General features: G+C 38.5%; 4 protein-coding genes across 6 annotated transcripts in view; 1 reads left to right on the top strand and 3 right to left on the bottom strand.

Annotated features, from left to right (window-relative positions):
* Positions 1–1,376: 1,376 nt before the first annotated feature.
* On the bottom strand, positions 1,377–9,140 carry bnip1a (BCL2 interacting protein 1a). The gene is made up of 6 exons (XM_077578986.1): positions 9,008–9,140; positions 7,788–7,880; positions 7,620–7,711; positions 7,401–7,505; positions 2,829–2,947; positions 1,377–2,732 (listed from the first exon to the last, which is right to left on the bottom strand). The coding sequence occupies exons 1-6, from the start codon at positions 9,086–9,088 to the stop codon at positions 2,536–2,538; spliced, it is 687 nt and encodes a 228-aa protein (XP_077435112.1). The 5' UTR covers positions 9,089–9,140; the 3' UTR covers positions 1,377–2,535.
* Positions 9,141–9,455: 315 nt separating this feature from the next.
* On the bottom strand, positions 9,456–12,269 carry atp6v0e1 (ATPase H+ transporting V0 subunit e1). The gene is made up of 4 exons (XM_077578161.1): positions 11,578–12,269; positions 10,594–10,641; positions 9,846–9,947; positions 9,456–9,753 (listed from the first exon to the last, which is right to left on the bottom strand). The coding sequence occupies exons 1-3, from the start codon at positions 11,679–11,681 to the stop codon at positions 9,854–9,856; spliced, it is 246 nt and encodes an 81-aa protein (XP_077434287.1). The 5' UTR covers positions 11,682–12,269; the 3' UTR covers positions 9,456–9,753; positions 9,846–9,853.
* A 790-nt stretch (positions 12,270–13,059) lies between these two features.
* On the bottom strand, positions 13,060–16,102 carry rpl26 (ribosomal protein L26). Of its 3 annotated transcripts, none has more exons than XM_077578157.1 (4): positions 16,007–16,102; positions 15,179–15,350; positions 14,946–15,086; positions 13,060–13,224 (listed from the first exon to the last, which is right to left on the bottom strand). In XM_077578157.1, exons 2-4 carry the CDS (start codon positions 15,344–15,346, stop codon positions 13,096–13,098), a joined length of 438 nt encoding a protein of 145 aa, XP_077434283.1. In that variant the 5' UTR covers positions 15,347–15,350; positions 16,007–16,102; the 3' UTR covers positions 13,060–13,095. The 3 variants fall into 3 exon arrangements, with proteins under 3 accessions (XP_077434283.1, XP_077434284.1, XP_077434285.1); XM_077578158.1 differs by having other exon boundaries at positions 15,997–16,036; XM_077578159.1 differs by lacking the exon at positions 16,007–16,102 and adding an exon at positions 15,552–15,701.
* A 544-nt stretch (positions 16,103–16,646) lies between these two features.
* ppp2r2ba (protein phosphatase 2, regulatory subunit B, beta a) overlaps positions 16,647–22,428 on the top strand; it is a 63,101-nt gene continuing 57,319 nt past the window's right edge. Inside the window, exon 1 of the mRNA XM_077578234.1 lies at positions 16,647–16,869. Within this exon, the coding sequence (XP_077434360.1) occupies positions 16,791–16,869 (79 nt within the window). The 5' untranslated portion in view covers positions 16,647–16,790. The remainder of the gene's footprint in view (positions 16,870–22,428) is intronic.

Below are 22,428 nucleotides of genomic sequence, written 5' to 3' on the forward strand. Positions count from 1 at the left end.
AGTGAAAAATATTAAAGACTAATTTAACCAACCACCTGCATATAGGTACCGTTTATATTGTGGTGAACTGCACTCAATAGCAATTGTTGGCGCTCTCGTGAAATTAAATTAGGCAACAAAAAATATTAGAAGCGCCTCCCAGTATAATGTAGTATGGTGGTCTCAATATTGTGGATAAATAAACGGCGTAATATCTTATTGAAACATTGTTGTTCATCTGGAGATTATAAAATTAATTGAATATAATGCTGCATTCGAGGATGGTCGGAAGTCGGATTTATCCGAATTGGTTTTCCCCATGCAGTCCCGACCTGAAAGCGTTCGAGGCGAAAGTAAACAACCAAAATGGCCAATAGTGATAAAAAAAAAAAAATTGGGGGTGGGGGCGGCTCAAAACTCATTTCGACCTCCATTCATTTATTGTTTTAATCTTATTTTATAAGCATTTCATACAGTTAGGTAGTTCACCGTCTAATTTTATGCAGGGAGATAGCGGCATACTGTCACGTACGTTGTGTTACTTGTCGAACATTTATTTATGAAGAAAGCTTTCTAGTGTTATACTCGACTAAATTGTGTTTTACAATTCACGGTCTGTGTTTCCAAAGGGGGTCACCATTGTAGAGTGACGTCACTTTGTAGTCAGTCGGTGAAGTCGGGTTACTTTTTTTTCCGGCTTCACAAGTGGAATTTCAATTTCCGAGTTCAAGGGGGTGTTTACGTACACACTTCCCGGTTTAAAGTCGGAAATGTCCGATTTCCGACCATCCTCGAATGCAGCATGACAAGCTCATCTAAGAAGGAGCTGTCCACACTCAGCCCTCATACATATGGCTTGTGTCTAGTTAAAATGTTCAAGTGGCTATTATGAGGCTTCATTCAATGTTCTTGAATAAGGTTAAAAGGTTGTTAGTAGTTTACATATTTTACAACCTGCTGTCACCGACATGTACACTCACTCAACTTGTTGACTGGCTGCAGCTGGCGCAGTGAAGTTGCATGGCTGGCTGTACACTACATGACCTTGACTCAAACGTTCATGTAGACAAAGACTTTTACTGTTGTACAAAAAAAAAAAAGTGCTTCAAGGTCATTCTGGTTAGATTTACTCGATGTTTCTTATTTTAACTGCAGCACAGGATTGGGACGTGAAGGGCAAGACTTCAGTTAGGATAATTTGACAATGTAACAACTTTACATACAATGCAAAAAAAGTTACAAAACGAATAAGATGCACTTCAAGAAGAGCACGATAATAATAATAATAAAAAAAGTGACAGCAATGAAATTCTTGATTGCCCATTTTGGTTCTGCGTTGCGTGAACTCTAAAAAGAACATGTTAGAAGATGTCATAAAGCAACTGTTTCCACTTCAATTCCATGACACACTTCATCCATCCATACCGAATGGTTATTTATTAATTAAATGCAGGTATATTTAAAATGATGGCATTGTGAGACGGTTGCGGCGAGGTCACGCAGCTCCTCTGGACACGCTCTCCTTCGAGGTGCTGAAAAGGCAACGTCAGATAACAAATCCACACACACCAAAAATATCCCGCACCATCACCTTCTACCCACACTGGAGAGGGGAAAAACGGGCAGGATGGAGTTTGCTTTTCCGGGTCTTATCTGAAGAAAGACAGGGATGTGTGCTGTTCTGTCTCGGCCGTTCACGTACGCTCATGGCCACAAAGATATGTGCACTTTTTCAGCCTGCCACAGTAACAGGTGCAACGTGAGCCACCGACATTGTCAACATTTCCAATCTGAGCACTGAAATTTTAACATGATCCACAAAAAAAAAGGAGATAAACTGAAAGACCATCACTGTCGCAATGAACAATATTATCAGGATTTCTGTTACTTTCTGAATTATTATTTTTCCAAACATCAATACTGTTAGGGTTATTCTTATTTTTTAATATAGTGTACTTTATGAATCTTGAGTACGGAAGATGATTTGGGCCAGTGAAGAGAAAAAAAAGGTTGGCAAGATTCTGACTTTAAAGTGAGAATTCTAAATTTAACCAAAAAATTCTGACTTTAATCTCAGAATTCTCACTTTATTTTCAGAATTCTGACTTTAACGTGAGAATTCTCACTTTAATCACAGAATTCTCACTTTAAAGTCAGATTTCTGACCCTTTTCATTTTCTGACTCCACCCCCTACAATTCATGAGCTCTACATGACAAAGTCACAATTCTGACTTTAAAGTGAGAATTCTGAGATTAAAGTCTTAATTCTGAGATTAAAGTCAGAATTCTCACTTTAAAGTGAGAATTTTGAGAATAAACTCAGAATTCTGACTTAAAGTGAGAATCCTGCCAACGCCTTTTTTCCTCTTCACTGGCCCTAATCCTCTACCGTACTTTAGTGACCAGAGCCTTCAAGTACATTTATGGATTCTGTACTAATTATGTCGATTCTTCTTTTTTGTCAGAAAAACAGAACCTATTCTTGAAGCAGCATGTTTGAAATTGTTTGCGCTCGCTTGGAGAAAGTCTTGCAATTGGTTTATGGCGCGTATTCGTCAAAAGAAAGGAAAGAGTCTTTTCTTCAGGATGTAGAGCACTGTGGCGAGGAAGAGTGCCAGCGCGAGGAAGATGAGCAGTTTATCGGTAAGCTCCCGGCGGTTGTACTTGGTGATGAGTTTCCTCCCCAGCTGAATGGTCCCCGTCATGGTCTTAAATTCGTCGTTGGTCTCTTGGACGGTCCTGGACGAAGTTGCTAGAAAGTGCGGAGGAAAAAAATGCAAACAACCTGGCTCAATATCCAACACACTTCATGAACCAAAAAAAATTTAAAAATAAAATCAATTCCAACCTAACGTTGTGATTGTCTCCTCGCTCTGATTAACCTGCTGGGCCATCATTCGACTGATGCTCATCAGGTTCTTTGTAATGTCACTGGACGTCTGGGCCAAGCCTTCTTTGGTGGCTTTCCTGAATGACACAATGAGAAAAGTAAATAAATAATGCTGCTGAAACCATGAAAACAAAAACAAAACCTACAGTGAAAACTTCAAAGTATAATTATTGAAAGTTTAATATTACTGTAACATTGATTCTAATTTTGCCTGTGTATACTGTATATGCATTGCATTAAAGAGGAAGTCAAGCCCAAACATGTTCTTTATGGTAATATGTTGCATGTGCCCCCACTAGTCTTAACATGACATTTTGAGCAGTATTGCGTTTGTGGAATATGAGTTTAGCAGCAAAATTTATCAATTTTGATTAGGGGCGTCAAAATTAGTGCATTCATTTTGAGTTAATTTGAAGTTCCTTTAACACCACAATTTTTTTTAATGGAAAGTCTGTACTAGGGTCACAGTCACAACGCAGCATACACGTCCAGGTCAAAATTTAGCAGTAATAAATTTAATAATAATATATATCAGGGGTGGGAATCTTTGAATGTCTCACGATTCGATTCAGATTTTTGGGTCTGCGATTCGATTCGATTTTCGATTAAGAACGATTTTTGATTCAAAATGATTTGATTGACAACGATTTTTGCTTCAATCTATAGATGTGCAAGGAATTGTAATGATCTACTCCAGTCTAACTCGCTAATGCTAATTAGCGCGCTACTCGCGGCACTTTTATCACTCAAAAGAACGGCTCCACACTGCAAAAAAACAACTTTTATTGGAATAACTTGATCGTGCCCCCTGATACGGGCTATTCAGTCCCTGTACGACCGATGTCAGAGTCTGGTCCGCATTGCCGGCAGTAAGTCGAATTTGTTTCCAGTGAGGGTTGGACTCCGCCAAGGTTGCCCTTTGTCACCGATTCTGTTCATAACTTTTATGGACAGAATTTCTAGGCGTAGCCGAGGCGTTGAGGGGGTCCGGTTTGGTGGCCTCAGCATTGCATCTCTGCTTTTTGGAGATGATGTGGAGCTGTTGGCTTCTTCAAGCCATGACCTCCAGCTCTCACTGGAGCGGTTCGCAGCCGAGTGTGAAGCGGTTGGGATGAGGATCAGCACCTCCAAATCCGAGACCATGGTCCTCAGTCGGAAAAGGGTGGAGTGCCCTCTCCGGGTCGGGGAGGAGGTCCTGCCCCAAGTGGAGGAGTTCAAGTATATTGGGGTCTTGTTCACGAGTGGGGGTAGGTTAGAGCGGGAGATCGACAGGCGGATCGGTGCAGCGTCTGCAGTGATGCGGACGCTGTATCGGTCCGTTGTGGTGAAGAAGGAGCTGAGCCGAAAGGCAAAGCTCTCGATTTACCAGTCGATCTACGTTCCTACCCTCACCTATGGTCACGAGCTGTGGGTCGTGACCGAAAGAACAAGATCCCGGATACAAGCGGCCGAAATGAGTTTCCTCCGCAGGGTAGCCGGGCTCTCCCTTAGAGATAGGGTGAGAAGCTCGGTCATCCGAGAGGGACTCAGCGTCGAGTCGCTGCTCCTCCACGTTGAGAGGAACCAGTTGAGGTGGCTCGGGCATCTGGTTCGGATGCCTCCTGGACGCCTCCCTGGGGAGGTGTTCCGGGCATGTCCTACCGGCAGGAGGCCCCGGGGACGACCCAGGAAACGCTGGAGAGACTATGTTTCTCGGCTGTCCTGGGAACGCCTTGGGTTCCGTCGGATGAGCTGGCTGAAGTGGCTGGGGAGAGGGAAGTCTGGGCTTCCCTGCTAAAGCTGCTGCCCCCGCGACCCGACCCCGGATAAGCGGAAGAAGAAGGACGGACGGACGAACTTGATCGTGACTTTTTCCTTCTACTCTCTAATGTGGCTACAACAGTGCATTAGACCGCATGGAACCACACTGCCCCTAAGTGGCCAAATCGGGTACAACATGAACAGCGCTCCAAATAAAGGCACACACAGACAAAGGCAAGACAGTATAAAATAATTTAAATGAAATCGATTTTGGGACGTTTAACTCTTTGACTGCCAGACGTTTTCAGAAAAGGGATGAAAGTTTCAAGCAGATCTAGTTAGCCTAATAACTATTTTTGGCCCCTAGATGGCAGCAATGACTCTCTTTTGACAAGATTGGGTAGGCGTCAGTAGAAGACGTGAGGCGGAGCTAGAGGGGACAATGGCTGGGGAAGGGAAGAAAACATGGCGACCGGTTGCAAAGCAGCTCACGGTCGAGCAGTTTTTTTCAAAGACGAAAAGCATCGACCAACGCTAAAGAGCACATTGATGACGACGATGATCATCATCGATGATGATGATGGTGACTCCGAGGTTGACGCTGAAGTTGCAAGCGTTGACGTGGCGGCTATGACGACGTCATAAAGGTTCACCGGCTAGCGATGCTAACACCGGAAAACGCGGAGCACAACCGAGCACGCTCAGGCGGACGTTCAATCGGACGATGAAGAGTGCCCCGAGTCCAATGCATATTCATCGGAGGAGTGGGTACAGTCTGCTACTTGCTATTCCCCGGAAAAAAAGGCCATCAAGAAATTGTAACGTCTGCACGCGAAAGGAGCCATCGCAAGTGAAACTAATCTGTTGTGCAAATCCTGCTGCGTCTCCTTGCACGCATGGGAGCGTTACAAAAAGAAAAACTGTATTTGAAACATCCACATAATTGTAAATAGTACCACAGTTGCACACATTTGTAAATAGTTTGCGAAATTGTTTTGTCAAATTGTGACACTGTTGAATGGAAATAAACGTATTTTGCAACCAAAAAACACTTTTCATTGTTGGTGATAGCGTTTTACAGAAGTAAAGCACTATTTAGGTGTTTGTGGCATCATTCATGGAAAAAAAGAAGTGTAGAATTCACTAGAGTGCAGGAAATAACATCGTTTCACAAAAAGCTCTTTTTCTCCGCTTTTTGTTTCAAAACAGAGCATTTCGGTGAAACTAACCATTTTCTATTGTTGATTACTGAAGAACGGAATAAGGTAGAAACAAACTTTTTTTTCTGATGAAAGATGAGAGTTCAATCTTTCATTTGGTAGTATGTGTGTTTCCATAGTCCAAACACAACATTTTCTGTGGACCTTGAAAGATCAGTCAAAATGCTTAAATCGGCTGGCACTGGCGACATCCCGTTTCTGAAAACGTCTGGCAGCCAAAGAGTTAACGTCTTTGGCGCTCCTCCGTAGGTTTTTACTAAACGTTATTTAACGTTTTTGGCAGTCAAAGAGTTAAAATCGATTCTGAATCGTACTAGATGAGAATCGCGAATCTTATGAGAATTGATTTTTTTGCACACCCCTAATATATATATTTGGGGAGATTGGGGTCAAGTTGTATTTTACAACTTTAAAAATGTGCAGAATTTCACAAGTTACTTCATGAGAAAGATTAGATAGTTCTTAATATGAAAAGAAAAATGCACTGTGCTGTCACCAACGTCTCACAAATAAATGCAATTATTCCATCTAGTAGCAGAAAAATGACCTCAACACAAATCACTATCACACGTTTTTACAGTACATCTGATTAATTTTAACTCAATTTTATGAATTATTATGAAATTACTGTATGAATGACTAAAAGATGCAGCCATAATTCTATACGTTTAACATTTTTTTCGCTTTTATGTTAATAAAAGTATGAAACTTGGGGAAATTTGTTTTTGATTGTATATTTTATTGTACATTTAGAACATATATTATATATATATATATATATATATATATATATATATATATATATAAAATTTGTGATTAATTGTGGGCGAACTTTTGGAGTCGTGCGATTCATTTCGATAAAAAATGTTAATCTCCTGACACCCCTAATTTTTATGCATCTCAGGGGGCGGCCATTTTGCTACTTGCTGTCCACATAAAATGACATCACAGTCGTTCAGGGCTCAAGCTTACAAACGTCACATGAGAAAACTTGAAAAAACAGGTGAGTGAGCCGTGATTGATTGCAAGTCTTTTGCAAGTGTTTAGACTAGTCGGGGCGCAAACAACATATTGTAAAGAAAATTTTGGGATTTAGTTTAAGAAAGCGGATTTTCCCGAGATGACAATATTTGCTTTGCACAACTTACCTTAAATACAGCATTGGTTTAAAAAGCTATTTTAAGACATGAATGCAAAGCAATGCAATTAAAACAGAACCCCTTGTAATAAAATCAATCAATGAATAATGGAAAGTAGATTGCACTGTTTTCATGTGAAGAGATTTAATGTAACAGTAAGAAGCAGAAATAGGAATTCTACACTCACATGACAGATATAAATGTTAACATAATACTTAAAATACTGCCTGTACATTCTATAAAGGCCTATTTGACGGCTTATTTCAAGTCCATGAATTCATGTGGCGAAAGGTTAGTGTTATAAAGTGAAACAATGTTGAGGTCAATCAGTGTGGTGGACTGGATTGTTGTTCCACTGTACAAGTTTCAATCTGCTCCAGCTGAAACCCAACTCTGATGCGTTTGCTGAAAGTGACACACTGTCTCCTCACCTCTGTCTCGTGCTGCTATCAACTCCATTAAGCAGCGCCTGCTTCTCCATATTGTCCATTGACAATTTGCTGGCCAGGTTGGACTTCCTCCAGGTAGTCTGGTTGCTGCCAGAAACACACGCACGCACGCACGCACAGAGACACAGAAGTCATTTCAGAACTGAAAAGTCACAAGAATTCCATTCATTAATTTCCAATTTGACAAAAAAAAGAAGTTACCTCAGCATTTGTTTCCTGTGTCCCTCTACCTGACTGATCAAGGCCAGCTTGTCGGACTCTTTGTCCTGCTCCATCGCCATCTGTTCTAAATCCTGACACAGAGACAATCAAACAGTGTTGATCATGACATATAATATGCAAATTGTCAGTGTTTTGTGAACTTCTCACTTGTATGCGCAATCGTAGATTGTGAAAACTCTTCTTCACGTCGGCGTTCAGTTCTGTCAACTTGCTTTGAGGACCTCTGCACTCGTTAATATCCTGACAGAACATGACATACAGCATTCTTTACATTCAGCAAACGCTAATGCTATCATAGAACACAAGAAAAAAATCAAAATAAAAGTAGTAAGGGTAAGAGATCAATGCTAGACATCAATCATTTCATTATCTATACTGCACAGACCTTTCGGGGGATTTTTTTCATTATTATTGTGTGCACAAAATGCTAACGTGGCCGTTCAATACAAATTTGTAGCTCCCTACCGGTAAGCAAATCGAGAGCTCCTTTTATGGGAATGGTAAGGCATATGTAGAGGCTGGGGCGCATTGTTTATCTGACCTCAATTGTTTTGTGATCATGCTTTTTTTTTTAAACTACAGAATAACTTGAGACACTTAAGATTTCAGCACTTTCAGTAATGACAAAAAATCCCAATAAATTCACAAAACTACTGATCTTCACTTATTTTACCTAACCATTCCCATGTAGGGGAACATGCATTCCTTAAAAAAAGCACAACCGCCACCAAGTAAAAACACACAATGATAGTAAAGCATATCAATCCATCCACTATCAGTACCATTCAAGGTGCCCAGTGGCAACAAATATACCTTCATTTATATAACGGAGATTATGAGGCGGTCAAAATGTGTTGTGATGAACTACAACAACAATTAATCGGAATCAGTCAACTTTGTTGTTTACAATCTCCTCGAACGGCTTGAAATCGGAATTGAGACAATCCATCTATGCCTAATATAAAATATTCTATTTATCGTTTAATGTTAACTAGCGGGGGCCACTTTTTATTATTATTATTATAATAACTGGATCATAAGATTTAATAGCACATTTAAAAGGGATACAAGTAGTTCTGAAACGTTTCAGTTTTGTCCATTTAGATCAGTTGTTTCATGTGGATTGAAAGGTCATTATTATCTAGAGTGCGCGGAATCATTGAATCAATATCACATTTCTTACAACTGACAACATATGTCCTCATGTCTTATAATAACTGGTTATCCCTGAAATAAACAAGAAGTTGTCCACATTACATCTGAATTCGTACGAAATTGCAGAGTATTGCTACATAACTGAAATGACAAGATCAAAGGCGAACGTATTCTCACACGGCCTTAGTAATAATACTAATAAAACTTCGCACCTGGATGAGAGCCTTGACTTCGAGATCATATTTTAATATTTCTTGTTCGCATATTCGGACGTGGACATCGAGAGACGCCATATTGTCAATGTCCACAACACTGAGCTACTACGGCAAAGCAAGAAGGACAAACCACTAATTTCCGCCTTTCGGTTGTGACTACTGCACACGTAATTGCATTTTGACTATTTTAACATGAGACAACCACTTTCGGTTATTAAAAATTACTTTCGGCGGCTAAATTAGTCAAGAATATAAATAAAACATTACACTATGTATAAGGTATTGCAAATGTTTAGAATTTAAAATTATATAATCTCTAATGGGTCAGCCAATGGATATGGAAATAACAATGTGGACTGGATGGGTGTCTGTAGAAAACCATTATAAATGGCACCATATTGCAAATGAAATATTATATGACAGACATAGAATGAGGGACAACAAATAACATTTAATGGTATGTTTATTCATTTTAACACCAGCAGCACTAGACAATAGCATACACAAAACAAAAACTATTAAGGCTTATATTAAGGTTTATTTTTACATTAAAGCACACTCAGAGGGGATCAATTCTAAGAAAAGTTCTTTGTTTGGAGATTGTAATTGTACAAGGCACAGTGTGGGCGTCACTCTGTAAGGCCACATGGATGTGAATTAAGGCACGTCAATAATGTGGACTGCAGCATGAAGTGAAGAGAAAATGGTCCTTGACGTTGCAGAGCTGTCTGCGTTGAGAAGAACTGAGAGCAAAAAGAATACATTGTTCAAAGAACCAAGCAACAATTACTACAAGGAGCAAAATGTTGACCTTGAGTTTCCAAAAGTGTTTTACCTGAGCATTTAAGGCCAGCTGTAGTTGAGGTACCAGATGGCATCAGTGGACAGAGACGGCCCAAACAGTGGATTCAGCTGGGCTAGAATGGCAATCAACCAGCTGATGGAAAGAATACATATGAGCATCACTGCTCTACAACTGATGGACATTCACAAATCAACCACTGGCCTGTGTTCTGTGACAAGACCTAAGGTGGAAACTTAAGCCACAGTGAGGGTAAATAATTCAACTACACAAAAATGATACCCTTCTTGTGTGGGGTTTGCATATTCCCATACTTTTCTGAGGTTTGCGAAGTGGTCTACAGTTTCCTCTCACGCTCCAAAAACATATATAGCTTTAATTGAAATTGGATAATTAGTTCATTAAATTTTCCATCATTGTGAACGGTTGTTTGTCGACATGTGTCCTGGTGACCAGTCAGGTTGGACCACATGTCCGCTGGGATTGCCTCTAAAAAGGGTTAAGCGGTATAGAAAATGGGACACTTGCACAGATAGCCGTTTGTTTTCAAAACAGCCATTTCACAACACGGCCATTTTGATATAACACACACAATTCTACAACTAAAATTACGCATCTAGTCTTATGTGGATAATTATTTTCAGCATTGGGTGAAGTATACTGTACTTGTGCAATAGCTGTGAGTTTAGGGCACATGGTATTGTATTTAATTATACAAAGTCAAGAAATAGTAAGGATAGTGTTTGAATTACACACAAAAAAAAAGCCTAGTAATACTTACAACAAGTAGCAGCAAACAGAAGTTAATACCAGCATTGTGATAATCACTCTGTGGGGAAAACACAATATTTGTGAAAAACTTCAAGTCACATTTGGACAAAATAAATATATTTTTGTGCCTTAAACACCTCCTGACCAGTAGGGACGGTGAGTACCAATACATGGTATTGATTGGTATTGGCCTAATACAAGTTCTTATTTCAAGGTATTTGACAGTACTCGTGATGGCAGCCAGTGCCAGTATCTCTTGTGGTAGTAGTGAAAGAATAGAAATTCATGCAATATTCAGGAAAATGCTAAATTGGGATATAGGTCCATCTTTAAAATTATCTGTCATTATTTTTTGTTGAACATATTACGTCTCAATAGTACTAGCGGTATCGTATCAGTGACTACTCAAGAGTTGAATACTCAAACTGGTATCTGTCTGAAAAAAATACAAATAAATGATCAAACACCCTTACTGACCAGTGTGACCACCTCTACTAAAATCGGCTAGATCCTTAGAAAAATTAAAATATTAATAAACAATATAATAATTTGGTTATTTTTTTTCATGTTTACTTAATAAATAAAAACAAACAAAGGCCATTATTTTTGGAAGGTGACGATATGGAAAATTGCCTCGTTTTTCCATTCGTGTTTTTTTCTTTTTGTATACAGTATGAGGGCATAATTAAAAACAAAAAAAAAACCGTAAATGTTGAAATGCAGGTAAAAAGCCCCCCGGGAAAAACAAAAAAATTATAACAAAAAAACACTACTTATGATTTAGGGTTTCTACAGAGAACACTTGTAGCCACAAGAAGCTAACATTACCTTGTACTAAAAACTGCTCTACGTGTATCCAACCCTAAATAACACTTGTACACACAGTACAAGACCGAATAGTGAAAACTTTAAATGATCGTATCAACCATAATGAACGTTATTTCAATAATTACAAGTTAGCAGTAAGCTAGTGAAGTATAGCTAACATACTCACCCTCTGTTTGGTCCTTTGGGGATAAACCAGGGCACCACTCCGCCAACTATACCCCAAAATAAGGTCATCGTGGACATTGTGATGACAAAACTTAATTCTGCCATGATAGCGGTCAACTTAAAAGGGAGAATGTTACACGGATGCAAACTTCTCACAATTTGAAACCCAAGTCAAGGCGTCACGTGATCACATCACGAGCGAGAGGAGGAAGTGCCAGTACGCAAACTTAACCCTTAACTGCAGAAACACGAATTTTGTGAATCACTCACAGTTCCTTTGAGTCTCAACTCAATTTGATGCATGGAATATTTTAAATATTTGAATTTTCTAATGTCTGATTTAAAAAACTAGGTTAGTGAGATTACATCCACTTCTTTCCGACAACACCTTTTTACACCACAAGGAGGCAGAACAGCGTCAATTTTCAGTCCCACTAACTGCAAGTTTTCCACAGCTGAAATTTTATTCTGACATTTAATTGCATTTTATGGGATGGATTGAGTCATTTTCAGCTATAAAACGTCCATATGTTGTCCCGAAATAATATCTTTGAAAACAAATGTTTCCGATTGCTGTCGACTGAAGACACCACCTGTGCTGAGGAAATAGGTAACGACCAATTACAGTTCAAATGTTTTCTGGTGTTGTTCAGCAAATTGAGCCATGATTGGTCATTACCGGTTTCCTGAGCACATGCTACGTCATCTTCAGTTGACAGCAAACAGCAAAATTAAGTCTTTAAAGGCATTAATTGGTCATGAAAAATAATGACATTATCAAATTCATTGAAGACAAAATATTATCTTACTGTTGAAAATGGCTCAATGAGTCAAGTATCCTTTTAAGTAAAATTTAAGACAGACACTGAAGTGTCCCGTGCTTGCTTGAGTCCTTTAATGACATACATCTGCTCTGAAGAGTGGCGACAAGTACCGTGTTTTCGTGACAAGTCCTTCCCAATATATTTTTCAACGTTAATCTTGAAATTGTTTACAATCATATTGTTTTAGATTCAGATACAAGACAAATAGGAACCCTAAATTGCTTATGCATCTCTCGATTACGAATGATTCACAATTTCCATTCATTTATCGATTCAAATTTGACAATTTGGTCAGTGCATTTAGTTTGCTAAAGCATACACGTGAAGCACTCTATAGTCGTCAACCTAAAAATGCTGCAGCACAAATTTCCTGTTTCTGTTCATTGGATGATTTGAAAGGCAACAAAATCTGTGACCCAAAAGTGCCATATGCAGAGTAACTTTAATGTCCATCACTATAATTGACTTCAAAGCCACTGCATACACAAAAGGCCTTTCAAATACAAGAACAGCCACCCAAGGTCAGAAGATTCTCAGCTTGGTTACTGCAACATTAACTCTCAAACCTCAATCTTGTGTGAATACACGCAGGGTCCATTGCAACAATTAAAACTTTTCTTTAAATCTTATCAATAAAAAAAAAAAACATGACATGGACAAACCATTTTATACAATTTATTGATAGCAAAAGAAGTTTACTCCTGCATCTTCTCAATGGTCTCCTCCTTGTATTTGCCCTTCTCCTTTCCATCAGCGCGAGATTTGGCTTTGCGCTCCAGGATCTTTTTGCGGTCCTTGTCCAACTTTAGCCTGGTAATGACCACCTGCGAGGTATGGAAATTTCATCAGATAAGTCATTTGACGGATTTTCTTTTTTCCTTTTCACCATATCTTCATTCTAGCACAGCAACAAACTGCTGGCCAAGGGATGAAAATGTGACCTGATTTGCTTCACACCAACACTTGGTTTAAGAAGGTGCTTATCTTATTCGCCACTAGAACAGTGATTAAAATGGCACCCTCAAGACATCCAGTTGATTACATATTTAAGTGTGGTATATTATTCAGGTGTTTGTCCCACATGATGTTACCACAGAACTTTTGATTGATAGTTTGAGCAAGAAATAAACAATTTAAGATTTTTAAAAACAAACAAAAAAATAGCATAACACTAGGGGTGTGAATTGCCTAGTACTTGGGGATTCAATTCGTATCACGATTCGATTAATTCAGATACAAATCTATAAATTGATTATTGCAGGGGTTTTTTAAACTCAAATTTAAAAAATACTAATCAGTAAACGTGTACATGTACACTGTATGATTCGTATGAAAATATATTTATTTATCTGAAAATCCTGGCTTATAACTGAGTCTGTTTCATGTTTCAACAGCACTGAAATAAAATATTCAGGTTTAATGTTCCATTAATATAACATTCTTCCATGCTTAATGTGTGAATTCTAACCCTAAGTAAGACGTTTTGTTGAATATTCCCATAAAAAATGTATGTTTAAAAATCGATTCGGCCGCATATCGAATCTATTTGAGAATTGTGCGCTGTAATATCACGATATATTGCCGAATCGTTTTTTCCCCCCAACACCCCTACATGGCACAGTGCTAAAAGATTGTAATGGCACTCGACATTTTGACAGTGGGTGTGCTCCTCACGCTAAATCAGGAAAGTGCTGCAGTTTTCCTGTGACCTCGAATATGATTAACTGATAAATTGCTTGCAATTAGAAAGCCTGACGGTATAAATTTACACTAATCACGACTGAGGCAGGCAACAGATTGTTCAGCAGCAGAATGACTCGGCTACATCATTGCATTTTTTATGTAGGTTTCACATTAATATCCTTAATTTGATATGCAAATCAAAAACATTACCTATCTGATATTGGAATTTTTTGCAAACAAATTGCACTCTGAAGGGCAAGGCAGATTCATACCTATATATTTCATACGCAAGGCAATTCAATGTGCTTTACTTAAGACAAGTAGGGACAACAGCTTCAAGCATCATGACATTCACAAGCAAAGCAAAGAAAACAAAAGTATTATGAAAGGAGGGTGAGGAGTAATTAACAGGAGAAAACGGCAAAGCCATGCAAACGGCAAAGCTATCATGAAACCGGTAAATAAGTGTCCACAGAGAAAATAAACAGCTACAGTCAGGAAGCACACATGGTAGCTTTGAAAACCATAATTTGTGCATTATTGCATATATTAGCCAGAAGGAGCCTATAGGGTCCAAATTATATCAACATGCTGCATATTATATCCAGTTAATTGTCAGCACCCATAAGGACCTGAAATTTAATTTTAAGCTTAGCAAAATAAATATTTGAAAAAGTATGCTTTTTGTTTTTAAGCTTACATTCATACTACAATGTACTGTATACAGGTGTCGTGAAGGGATTCAATTTAAACTGTGGTATGAATTTTAGGTAGTCAGTATTTTGGTTCGTAACCAAAAGCATTGCCATTCATCTCATATCCACTTCGACAAGCACAAACATTCCACAGAGAAAGCGGTCACCTTGCTGGGATGGATGCCAACATGGACCGTGGTTCCGTTGGCCTTTTCTCTCTGCACACGCTCAATGTAGATGACGTACTTCTTTCTGTACACCTGCACCACTTTGCCAATCTGCTGGCCTTTGTAGTGTCCACGGACAACCTGGGTGTGTGTAACAAACCGTTGGTAAAGCTTATCAAGAGTATGCACATTTAACTAGTTTTCTTACCAACAGTCAAACTTAATTTTGGTACCTGGACTTCGTCATCTTTGCGGATGGGCATGGAGCGCACGTTGTATTTCTGACGGAGCTCCTTGGACAAGGGTGAGGACATGATCTTCCTCCTGATGTGTGAGGGCGCATTGAAGTGCCTCTTGCGGTTCTTGCGGCGAGAAGATGTTACAAACGGGTTCAGCTTCATGGTGCTGTGGAGAATATAACCTCATTAATACATTTGTATCCGCTATATCACACTTCAGGAAGGGTAAACAATTGGACCATACAAACAAAACATCCTAATTCTACAGTGTTTTAGTAAGTCATAAGTTCGAATGGTCGCAAACCATGGCTGACGCTGTCACATTTTGAACCTTTGTTATTATAAAAAAGGAACAAAATAGCACCACCTTTCATGTTTCTGGTTAATATATTGCCTACAAAAGACTGCAACGGTTCCATAGCAGCTATTATCGCTAGCATAGCGTGCCCATTCGCTACTGTGTTAGCATTGTTAGCATAATAGACAACTCAGTCAAGGTGGTAAAAGGGTTACTTCCATCGCATTGTGAACCAACTAACAACGCCCACCCCGCAATTAGAGAGTTATTAAGTCAGAATGCATCCTCATTTATCTTGTTTTCGGGTCGTGTTACGCTCGCTGACTTGACATGCGGAGCATTCACGGACGCTAATGAAGGCGCTAGCTATAGACGTCATAATGCAATCATCGTTCATGAATATAGCTACAATATGGGTCTTTATGTGACAATGGTGAGTTTTAGATGGATCTTGAGTGTTTTCCTTAGTAAATTTGATGTGTTGTCACAAGGATGGATCAAGATTCGCAAGTACCAAATCTTACCCTGCCTTGTACACCTCTATGGCCGGCGGAAAAGAGGATGGGAAACTACTTCCGCTGGCATTAGTTCACACACAAGTCTCGCGAGATTTCACGCGGAATTCACCCTTAACACAACCCAGCTTTCTTCCTGATTTAGTCCTATTAAACATGAATTTTGTGAGTTTACTTGAAGATATTATCGGCAAATAATGTGTAAAAGATTAATGTGTATTTTCTACAGGAGTCTCCCCATTTGCGTTGTTTCGTGTTTACTCAGTTTTAATTCGAAATATCACCACAAGATGGCGCTATAAACCAAGAACGGTTCAATGCACAGTAATAAGATAGAAATAAGTTGTGTGTATGATTCATCAACTTTGATTTCGTATCCTTAACTTTGATTTCGTATCCTTCTGCACACGCAGTCACGCCACTCTCTCTCGCTCGCTCGCTAATGTTGTTGTTATTTATATTTATTTATCTTGTATTTTTTATTTTTAGTATTTTTTTTTATTTATATATTAATGTCTCCTATACGGCGCCACACAGATAGTCACATAGCAATCTCTCTTCTACGTACAACAATGGGTCAAGTCCGGTCGCAGTCCAGCTCTCCCGCCTATTGTGGGGTGCGGGTGCTGTCATAGCCCCCCGCGTCGTGGACACGCTATTTCCCCTCCTGAGCGACCCGCAGGCAGCACCCCACTGATTCCTCTCTAGCTGGCTGTCGTGGAGGCAGTGCGCATGTGGAGCCTGCGAGCAAACACTCCACACCCGTTGGCGAGCATCGGAGAAGGAGGAGAAGATGAAATGTTTTTCCCGTTACCTTCCGTACATCTTCCGGCCACCGAGCACCATCCTGTCGTCCACTTGCCACACCGAAGGTAGGGTGGGACACGGAGGGGATCTGTCCAAAGCCTGTGAGTTGTTTACTTTATGGCACTGGTGTATCATTCTGGTGATCTATACATCATGCGTGCACAAGTTGCAAGCGACTGCGGATTTAAAACAGATGGAGAAGTTGTAGGGCACATTTTTAAATGCAAATGTGTGGAGATTAGACTCTATTACGCCTGAAATTAACTTCATTGTGTTTGTTTTCTCTTCTGTAGTGTTTGCAGCATATGAATAGCCATAATATATATCTTTCACTTGATTCTCTGCTCTTAGGTAATTTTCCCTTACAGTAATGTATGGGAAAGTGTTTGGGCAAAATTTAAATTATGTCATCAATTACAAAATAAGTTAATTGAACACATTAACTGGGTGAATTAAACGGTTGTTTGGCTATGTGCTCTGCAATTGGTTGGCGACTAATCAAGGGTGTACTTTGCCTCTTACCTGAAGTCAGCTGAGATGGCTCCAGCTGACCTACAACCCAAATGAGGATAAGTGGTATATAGTAAATAGAGGGATGGAAGTTCCTATAGCTGGTCATTTCATCCTGGTGTTGATTTTACTGTCAGACGGCGGGTATCAATGTTTGCTATAAGCAGCCGATTACTAGGTCATCATGTGGAGACTGGGCCACTACATTATTTAGTTTTGCATGGTTGCCCTCCTTCCAGTACACTCTGCCCTCGGGAAGGAAGACTGATACAGTACAATATGTGGTGGTCAAAGCATGTAGTCATGCACTTCAAGACATGCAGGCCATTCACATGCTCACTCAAGTGTATGTCTTTGGGGGCCAAGTTCAGGTCATGTACTTTATACATTCATCATCTGCTGCCAGTTTACGGCTCAACCTACAAAGAGTTCTGTACAGCCAGTCTGTGCACATTGTCACCAGTCACAATATAATTTGCCTATATGGTCTAGTTTTCAATTTAGACTTTCAGAAAGATGTCCATTTAACACAAGGGACGATGTATAAAAGCAGAAAAAAGCACACTTTTAATACGTGTGTATATTTGTCTTAAGGATTTGAGTTATCAGAGTTATGTGTCTATGCTGGTCACAGTAATCATAACCTTAGTAGAAGATGTGACATCTATCTTATTATCTTGTACACACACAACAGCAGCAGCCTGCTGCTGTTGATGATGCTTTTGACTTTGTAATTTGGAAGATAATTTGAGGAGATGAGTCACTCATGCTTTACTGTGGTTTACTTGCCTGACTTAGATGCAGGCAGTGTGAGTTCAGTTCCCACTCAGTGACTGTGTCTTTGACTGACTGTCTTTATGTGCATTGTGATTGACTGATGTTCAGTCCAGGGTTTAGTCTAGGCAAGCAAGACGTAATCTCCTGCTTCGTCAAGCTATGTACAGTTGAATCCTATGGCGGACCAAATCTACCCAAATTCAAAATAAATAAATTACTAAATGAATAAATAAATAAATGAATAAAGGTGAAAATAAAAACGGATAAAAAATATAATAAAACAATTAAATACAAATAAATAAATAGAAATAACGACAACAACATAATATATATATATCCCTAAATAAATAAATACAAGTACAAAAATAAAAACACGATTAAAAAAATAAAAATAAAAATAAATGCCTTAATAAATACATTTAATTATTGATAGATATTTAATTAAATTTAAATATCAATTTTTGTATTTATTTCGACATTTGTTTTATTTTTATTTGTTTAGGGATACATACATATATTTTGTTGTTTTTATATTATTATTTTTTGTATTTCATTTTTGAATTATCTATTTATTTATTTTTTACTTTTATTAATTAATTTATTTATTTATGTAGTCATTGATTTATTTAAATTTTGGCTATGTTGGTCCTCCATAGAATCCCAGTTCGACCTTCACACAGTATTTGATACACTAAGTGTGTTCGAATTCTTTACGAAGGTTCTTTGTTTTTGTCGTTGTTGTTTTTTTTAGCTTGTTTATCAATCAATGCTAAAGTGGCCATCTGGGATGTGACATTCAGTGAGTACCTTTTGTTTTACAAACATCCCCTCAATACTATCCCACTCTTAATCCACTTTCCTGAGATGAGAGTTTCTGTCTAAATGGAGGAATAAGAAGCAGTTAGCTGCGGAAAGCAAATGCGTGCTAGTGGAATCTAGCGGAGTACACAGCAATTGACAGCAATTGACCTTGGAAAAGCTAGCCCCCTGCATGCACACTACTATGCACTGTGTGTGTGTCATGGAAAACACTCACACAAATCGGAGCACGCACATTTATTTGTTTACACGGAAGTTTGGGATTCCCGTTGTAATCACACACCTACCAAGTTACCTTGACAAACTCGTAGTATTTCTGCAACTGTTTTCCCCCACCCCCACTCCAACCGGCACTCTACCATTTCTCAGCATTTATGTCCACTCCAGCTGAGCAGAGTTCGCCCCCGGGAAGATGAGTGTGCAGTTACCATGTTAGTGGAAAATGCATTACATAATCCTGCTTGTGGACCACAGTGTTCCCCGTTTATTAGGATGGCTGCGATGGGCTGGCAGCACATGCAGTCACCTGGGTTCTCACACACGCACACACGCACATGTTTCTTTCTGTTAAATCAGATTTCATGAGTCATGACTGGGGGAAAGTCTAAGTTGTTGATGAAGCCTATGATACATTTTTGTCCATAATAACTGCTCTTTACGATAAACACTGTCTTTTGGTAACGAAAATAGTAAACCAGAAAGATGTTGAAAAACCTTGGCTTACAAACAGCATATTGAAGTCATGCAACAAAAAAATATGATATAAAGAGTTTTTAATGAAGCAGAACAGAAGTGCAAGTCATATAAAAATAAACTGACAAGAATTATAAACATACTGTACATGGAAACTACTGAACGGAATTACAAGAAATAGATCTGTGAAAAATGGACATCCAAATTATTTCTTAACCTCAAACAATGAGACGATAAATGACATGGCTTCACAGGAATTCAATGAATATTTTGTTAGTGTTGGTCCTGCTTTAGCAAGAGACATTATAAACTCAGGTGATAGAAATGAGATTGAAAGTAAAACGATTCAAGTTGCTGAAACCATGTTCTTAAAAAGAAGAAATGAAAACGAAATTACTGACATTGTGAAACGTTTTAAGGGAAATAAATCTTGCTCCCACAATCCTCAAAAGTAATGGAAAAAATGTTTTACATAAGACTATACAACTTCATCACTCAGCATAATGTACTTTATGATCAACAATATGGATTTATGAGAAACAGGACTACCTCAATGGCACTCAAGGTATTCTTGAAAAAGATAGCAACTGCTGTAGAAAGGAATGCTCTTAGATTAAAAAAAAAAAGCTTTTGACACGGTTGCTCATACTTATTAGTAATGAAACTACTGAAATATGGGAAATGAGGGGTAGCACTTGCATGGCTTACTAGTTACTTGAGTAAAAGAAAACAGTATGTACAAATAGGCTTGGGAAAATCACAACTTTTAGGTGTTAAGTGTGGGGTTCCTCAGGGATCAGTGTTGGGGCCATTGTTGTTTATTTTATATATTGATAATATTTGTGAAGTCTCGGGTTCATTAAAATTGACATTATTTGCTGATGACACCAATTTGCTCTGTTGTGGGGACAATTTGGAAAAACTTTTGGATGAAGTTGGTGATGAGCTAAACAAAATTGAAGAGTTGGTTTGGATCAAATAAACTAACACTAAACTTAGCCAAAGCAAAATGTATAATATTTGCAAACCGTCCGACTAGTTCAACTAAAAAGCTTATGATAAATGATATAGAGACCGAAAGAGTATCTGAAATTAAATTTCTTGGTGTTATAATACTGTAGAAGAAAAACTGGGATGGAAATCTCACATTAACGACATCAAAGGAAAAAAGTGTACATTTTACATAAAGTCAAATATTTTCTAAATACATCTTCATTATACATCTTGTACTGCAACTTCATAGTCCCATACATGAATTATTGTGTGGAAGTGTGGGGGAATACATACAAATCAAATACAGAGCCTATATTTATCCTGCAGAAAAGAGCAATAAGAATTACAAATAAATCCACCTAAAGGGAACCAACAAACCAACTCTTCATCAAATTTAATACATTAAAATTTAAGGATCTGGTTGACTATAAAGCAATCCAGGTTATGTATAAAGTTCAAAACCAGCAGTTACCAAATCCAAAGGTTTTTTCAACTGAGAGAAAGCAAACATAATCTCAGAGGAATTTTTATGTTTAAAAACACAACCAGTTAGAACTACAATGAAGCTTCACTGTGTCTCAATGAAAGGAGTTACACTATGGAACAGCTGCAGTGATGAACTGAAATCATGTAAAACAATAGGTAGGTTTAAATACATCTTTAAAATTGAAATATTGAACAGATACAGAGCAGAAAAAGAATAGAAAAACAAATACAATTAACAACATCATGAGTGTTTTGTATCCAGCGATTTCAAGTTCTTTATTTTTGCTTAAATGTTGTGTTTTATGTTGTTATTTGCCTGATTTTGCTTTTATTGTATTTGCAATCTAAATTATTTGTTATAACCTGAACAGTGTTTCAGGGTGAATTTAAGTGGTACATTTTTGACTAGGAATATGGGGTTGGACTAGATAAGTCATTTTACTTCTTTCTACACCCTTTTCGAACAGAGTCTTTATTTTTATTGAATACTGGTAGAACAATGATGTCATAGCAAACCAAAAAAAAGTATTTTATTATGTTGTGTATGTCCAATTGTTTATATATACATGTATGCATGCATTTATTTTCTTTTGAAATAAACGTCTCTCTGTTCTTTTGCCCATGCTTCTCTTATTTCTCCCATTTTCACATCAACACATTGAGTCTGGTGTGACGGATTAAGTCTTTCAGGTTTCCGATGGTTATGTGCGCTGTTGGGTATGAGTAAGGGAAAATGGGTATCCAGGCCAATATCTGTAACACCTTGTCATGTTTCACATAGTCCATCAATCAACCAAGCAAGTTCTCGCCCAGACTCAATGGTATCTGTATAGGGTCATCAAAAATAGTGATGCATTACTCAATGACTATACAATAGATGTGATGCAAGGATGTTTTGTGATGAGTGACTTTCATTGACATTTATCATACTGTACTGTATATTTTACAGACTGCTCAATCCCACGTCAGTGCTCAGGGGGATTCTGTTGGCATTTTTCTGGCATAGCACATAGTTAGTGAGGGGTGAGTTGCATTGATCATGCTTCAGAGCAAGTTTTGCTGTAGGCACACATTTGACAGGAAAGAGCATATCGCGCTGTGGTTACAAACAGGCATAAGGCAGTCACGTCCTCATACACAATCTTTATGTTGCCGTTTGAGAAGCTATACTTCAGGGTAGACAGGATTTCGAAAACTCCAGCGTTTCAGTTTTATCTTGCACTATGGGTAACGTTAATAATCTTGAATTGGTTGAGTAAATATGTGTAATATTATTTATGTTATTTTTAGATGGCAGAAAATACTGTTAACCCCCCCCCCCCCCCACTGATTTATTTCCAGATAAA

This window comes from Vanacampus margaritifer, chromosome 10, assembly GCF_051991255.1.
Source record: "Vanacampus margaritifer isolate UIUO_Vmar chromosome 10, RoL_Vmar_1.0, whole genome shotgun sequence".
Classification (NCBI taxonomy): domain Eukaryota; kingdom Metazoa; phylum Chordata; class Actinopteri; order Syngnathiformes; family Syngnathidae; genus Vanacampus; species Vanacampus margaritifer.

Coding starts and splice junctions, on each gene's coding strand:
- atp6v0e1 (XM_077578161.1), bottom strand. CDS start 11,681: ATGGCAGAATTAAGTTTTGTCATCACAATGTCCACGATGACCTTATTT. Junction 10,642..11,577: donor CCCAAAGGACCAAACAGAGG/GTGAGTATGTTA, acceptor TTTTCCCCACAG/AGTGATTATCACAATGCTGG. Junction 9,948..10,593: donor TCTGTTTGCTGCTACTTGTT/GTAAGTATTACT, acceptor TCTTTCCATCAG/CTGGTTGATTGCCATTCTAG.
- rpl26 (XM_077578157.1), bottom strand. CDS start 15,346: ATGAAGCTGAACCCGTTTGTAACATCTTCTCGCCGCAAGAACCGCAAG. Junction 15,087..15,178: donor GCAAAGATGACGAAGTCCAG/GTACCAAAATTA, acceptor ACACACACCCAG/GTTGTCCGTGGACACTACAA. Junction 13,225..14,945: donor TTGGCATCCATCCCAGCAAG/GTGACCGCTTTC, acceptor CATACCTCGCAG/GTGGTCATTACCAGGCTAAA.
- bnip1a (XM_077578986.1), bottom strand. CDS start 9,088: ATGGCGTCTCTCGATGTCCACGTCCGAATATGCGAACAAGAAATATTA. Junction 7,712..7,787: donor ATCTACGATTGCGCATACAA/GTGAGAAGTTCA, acceptor TCTCTGTGTCAG/GATTTAGAACAGATGGCGAT. Junction 2,733..2,828: donor GGAGACAATCACAACGTTAG/GTTGGAATTGAT, acceptor CGCACTTTCTAG/CAACTTCGTCCAGGACCGTC.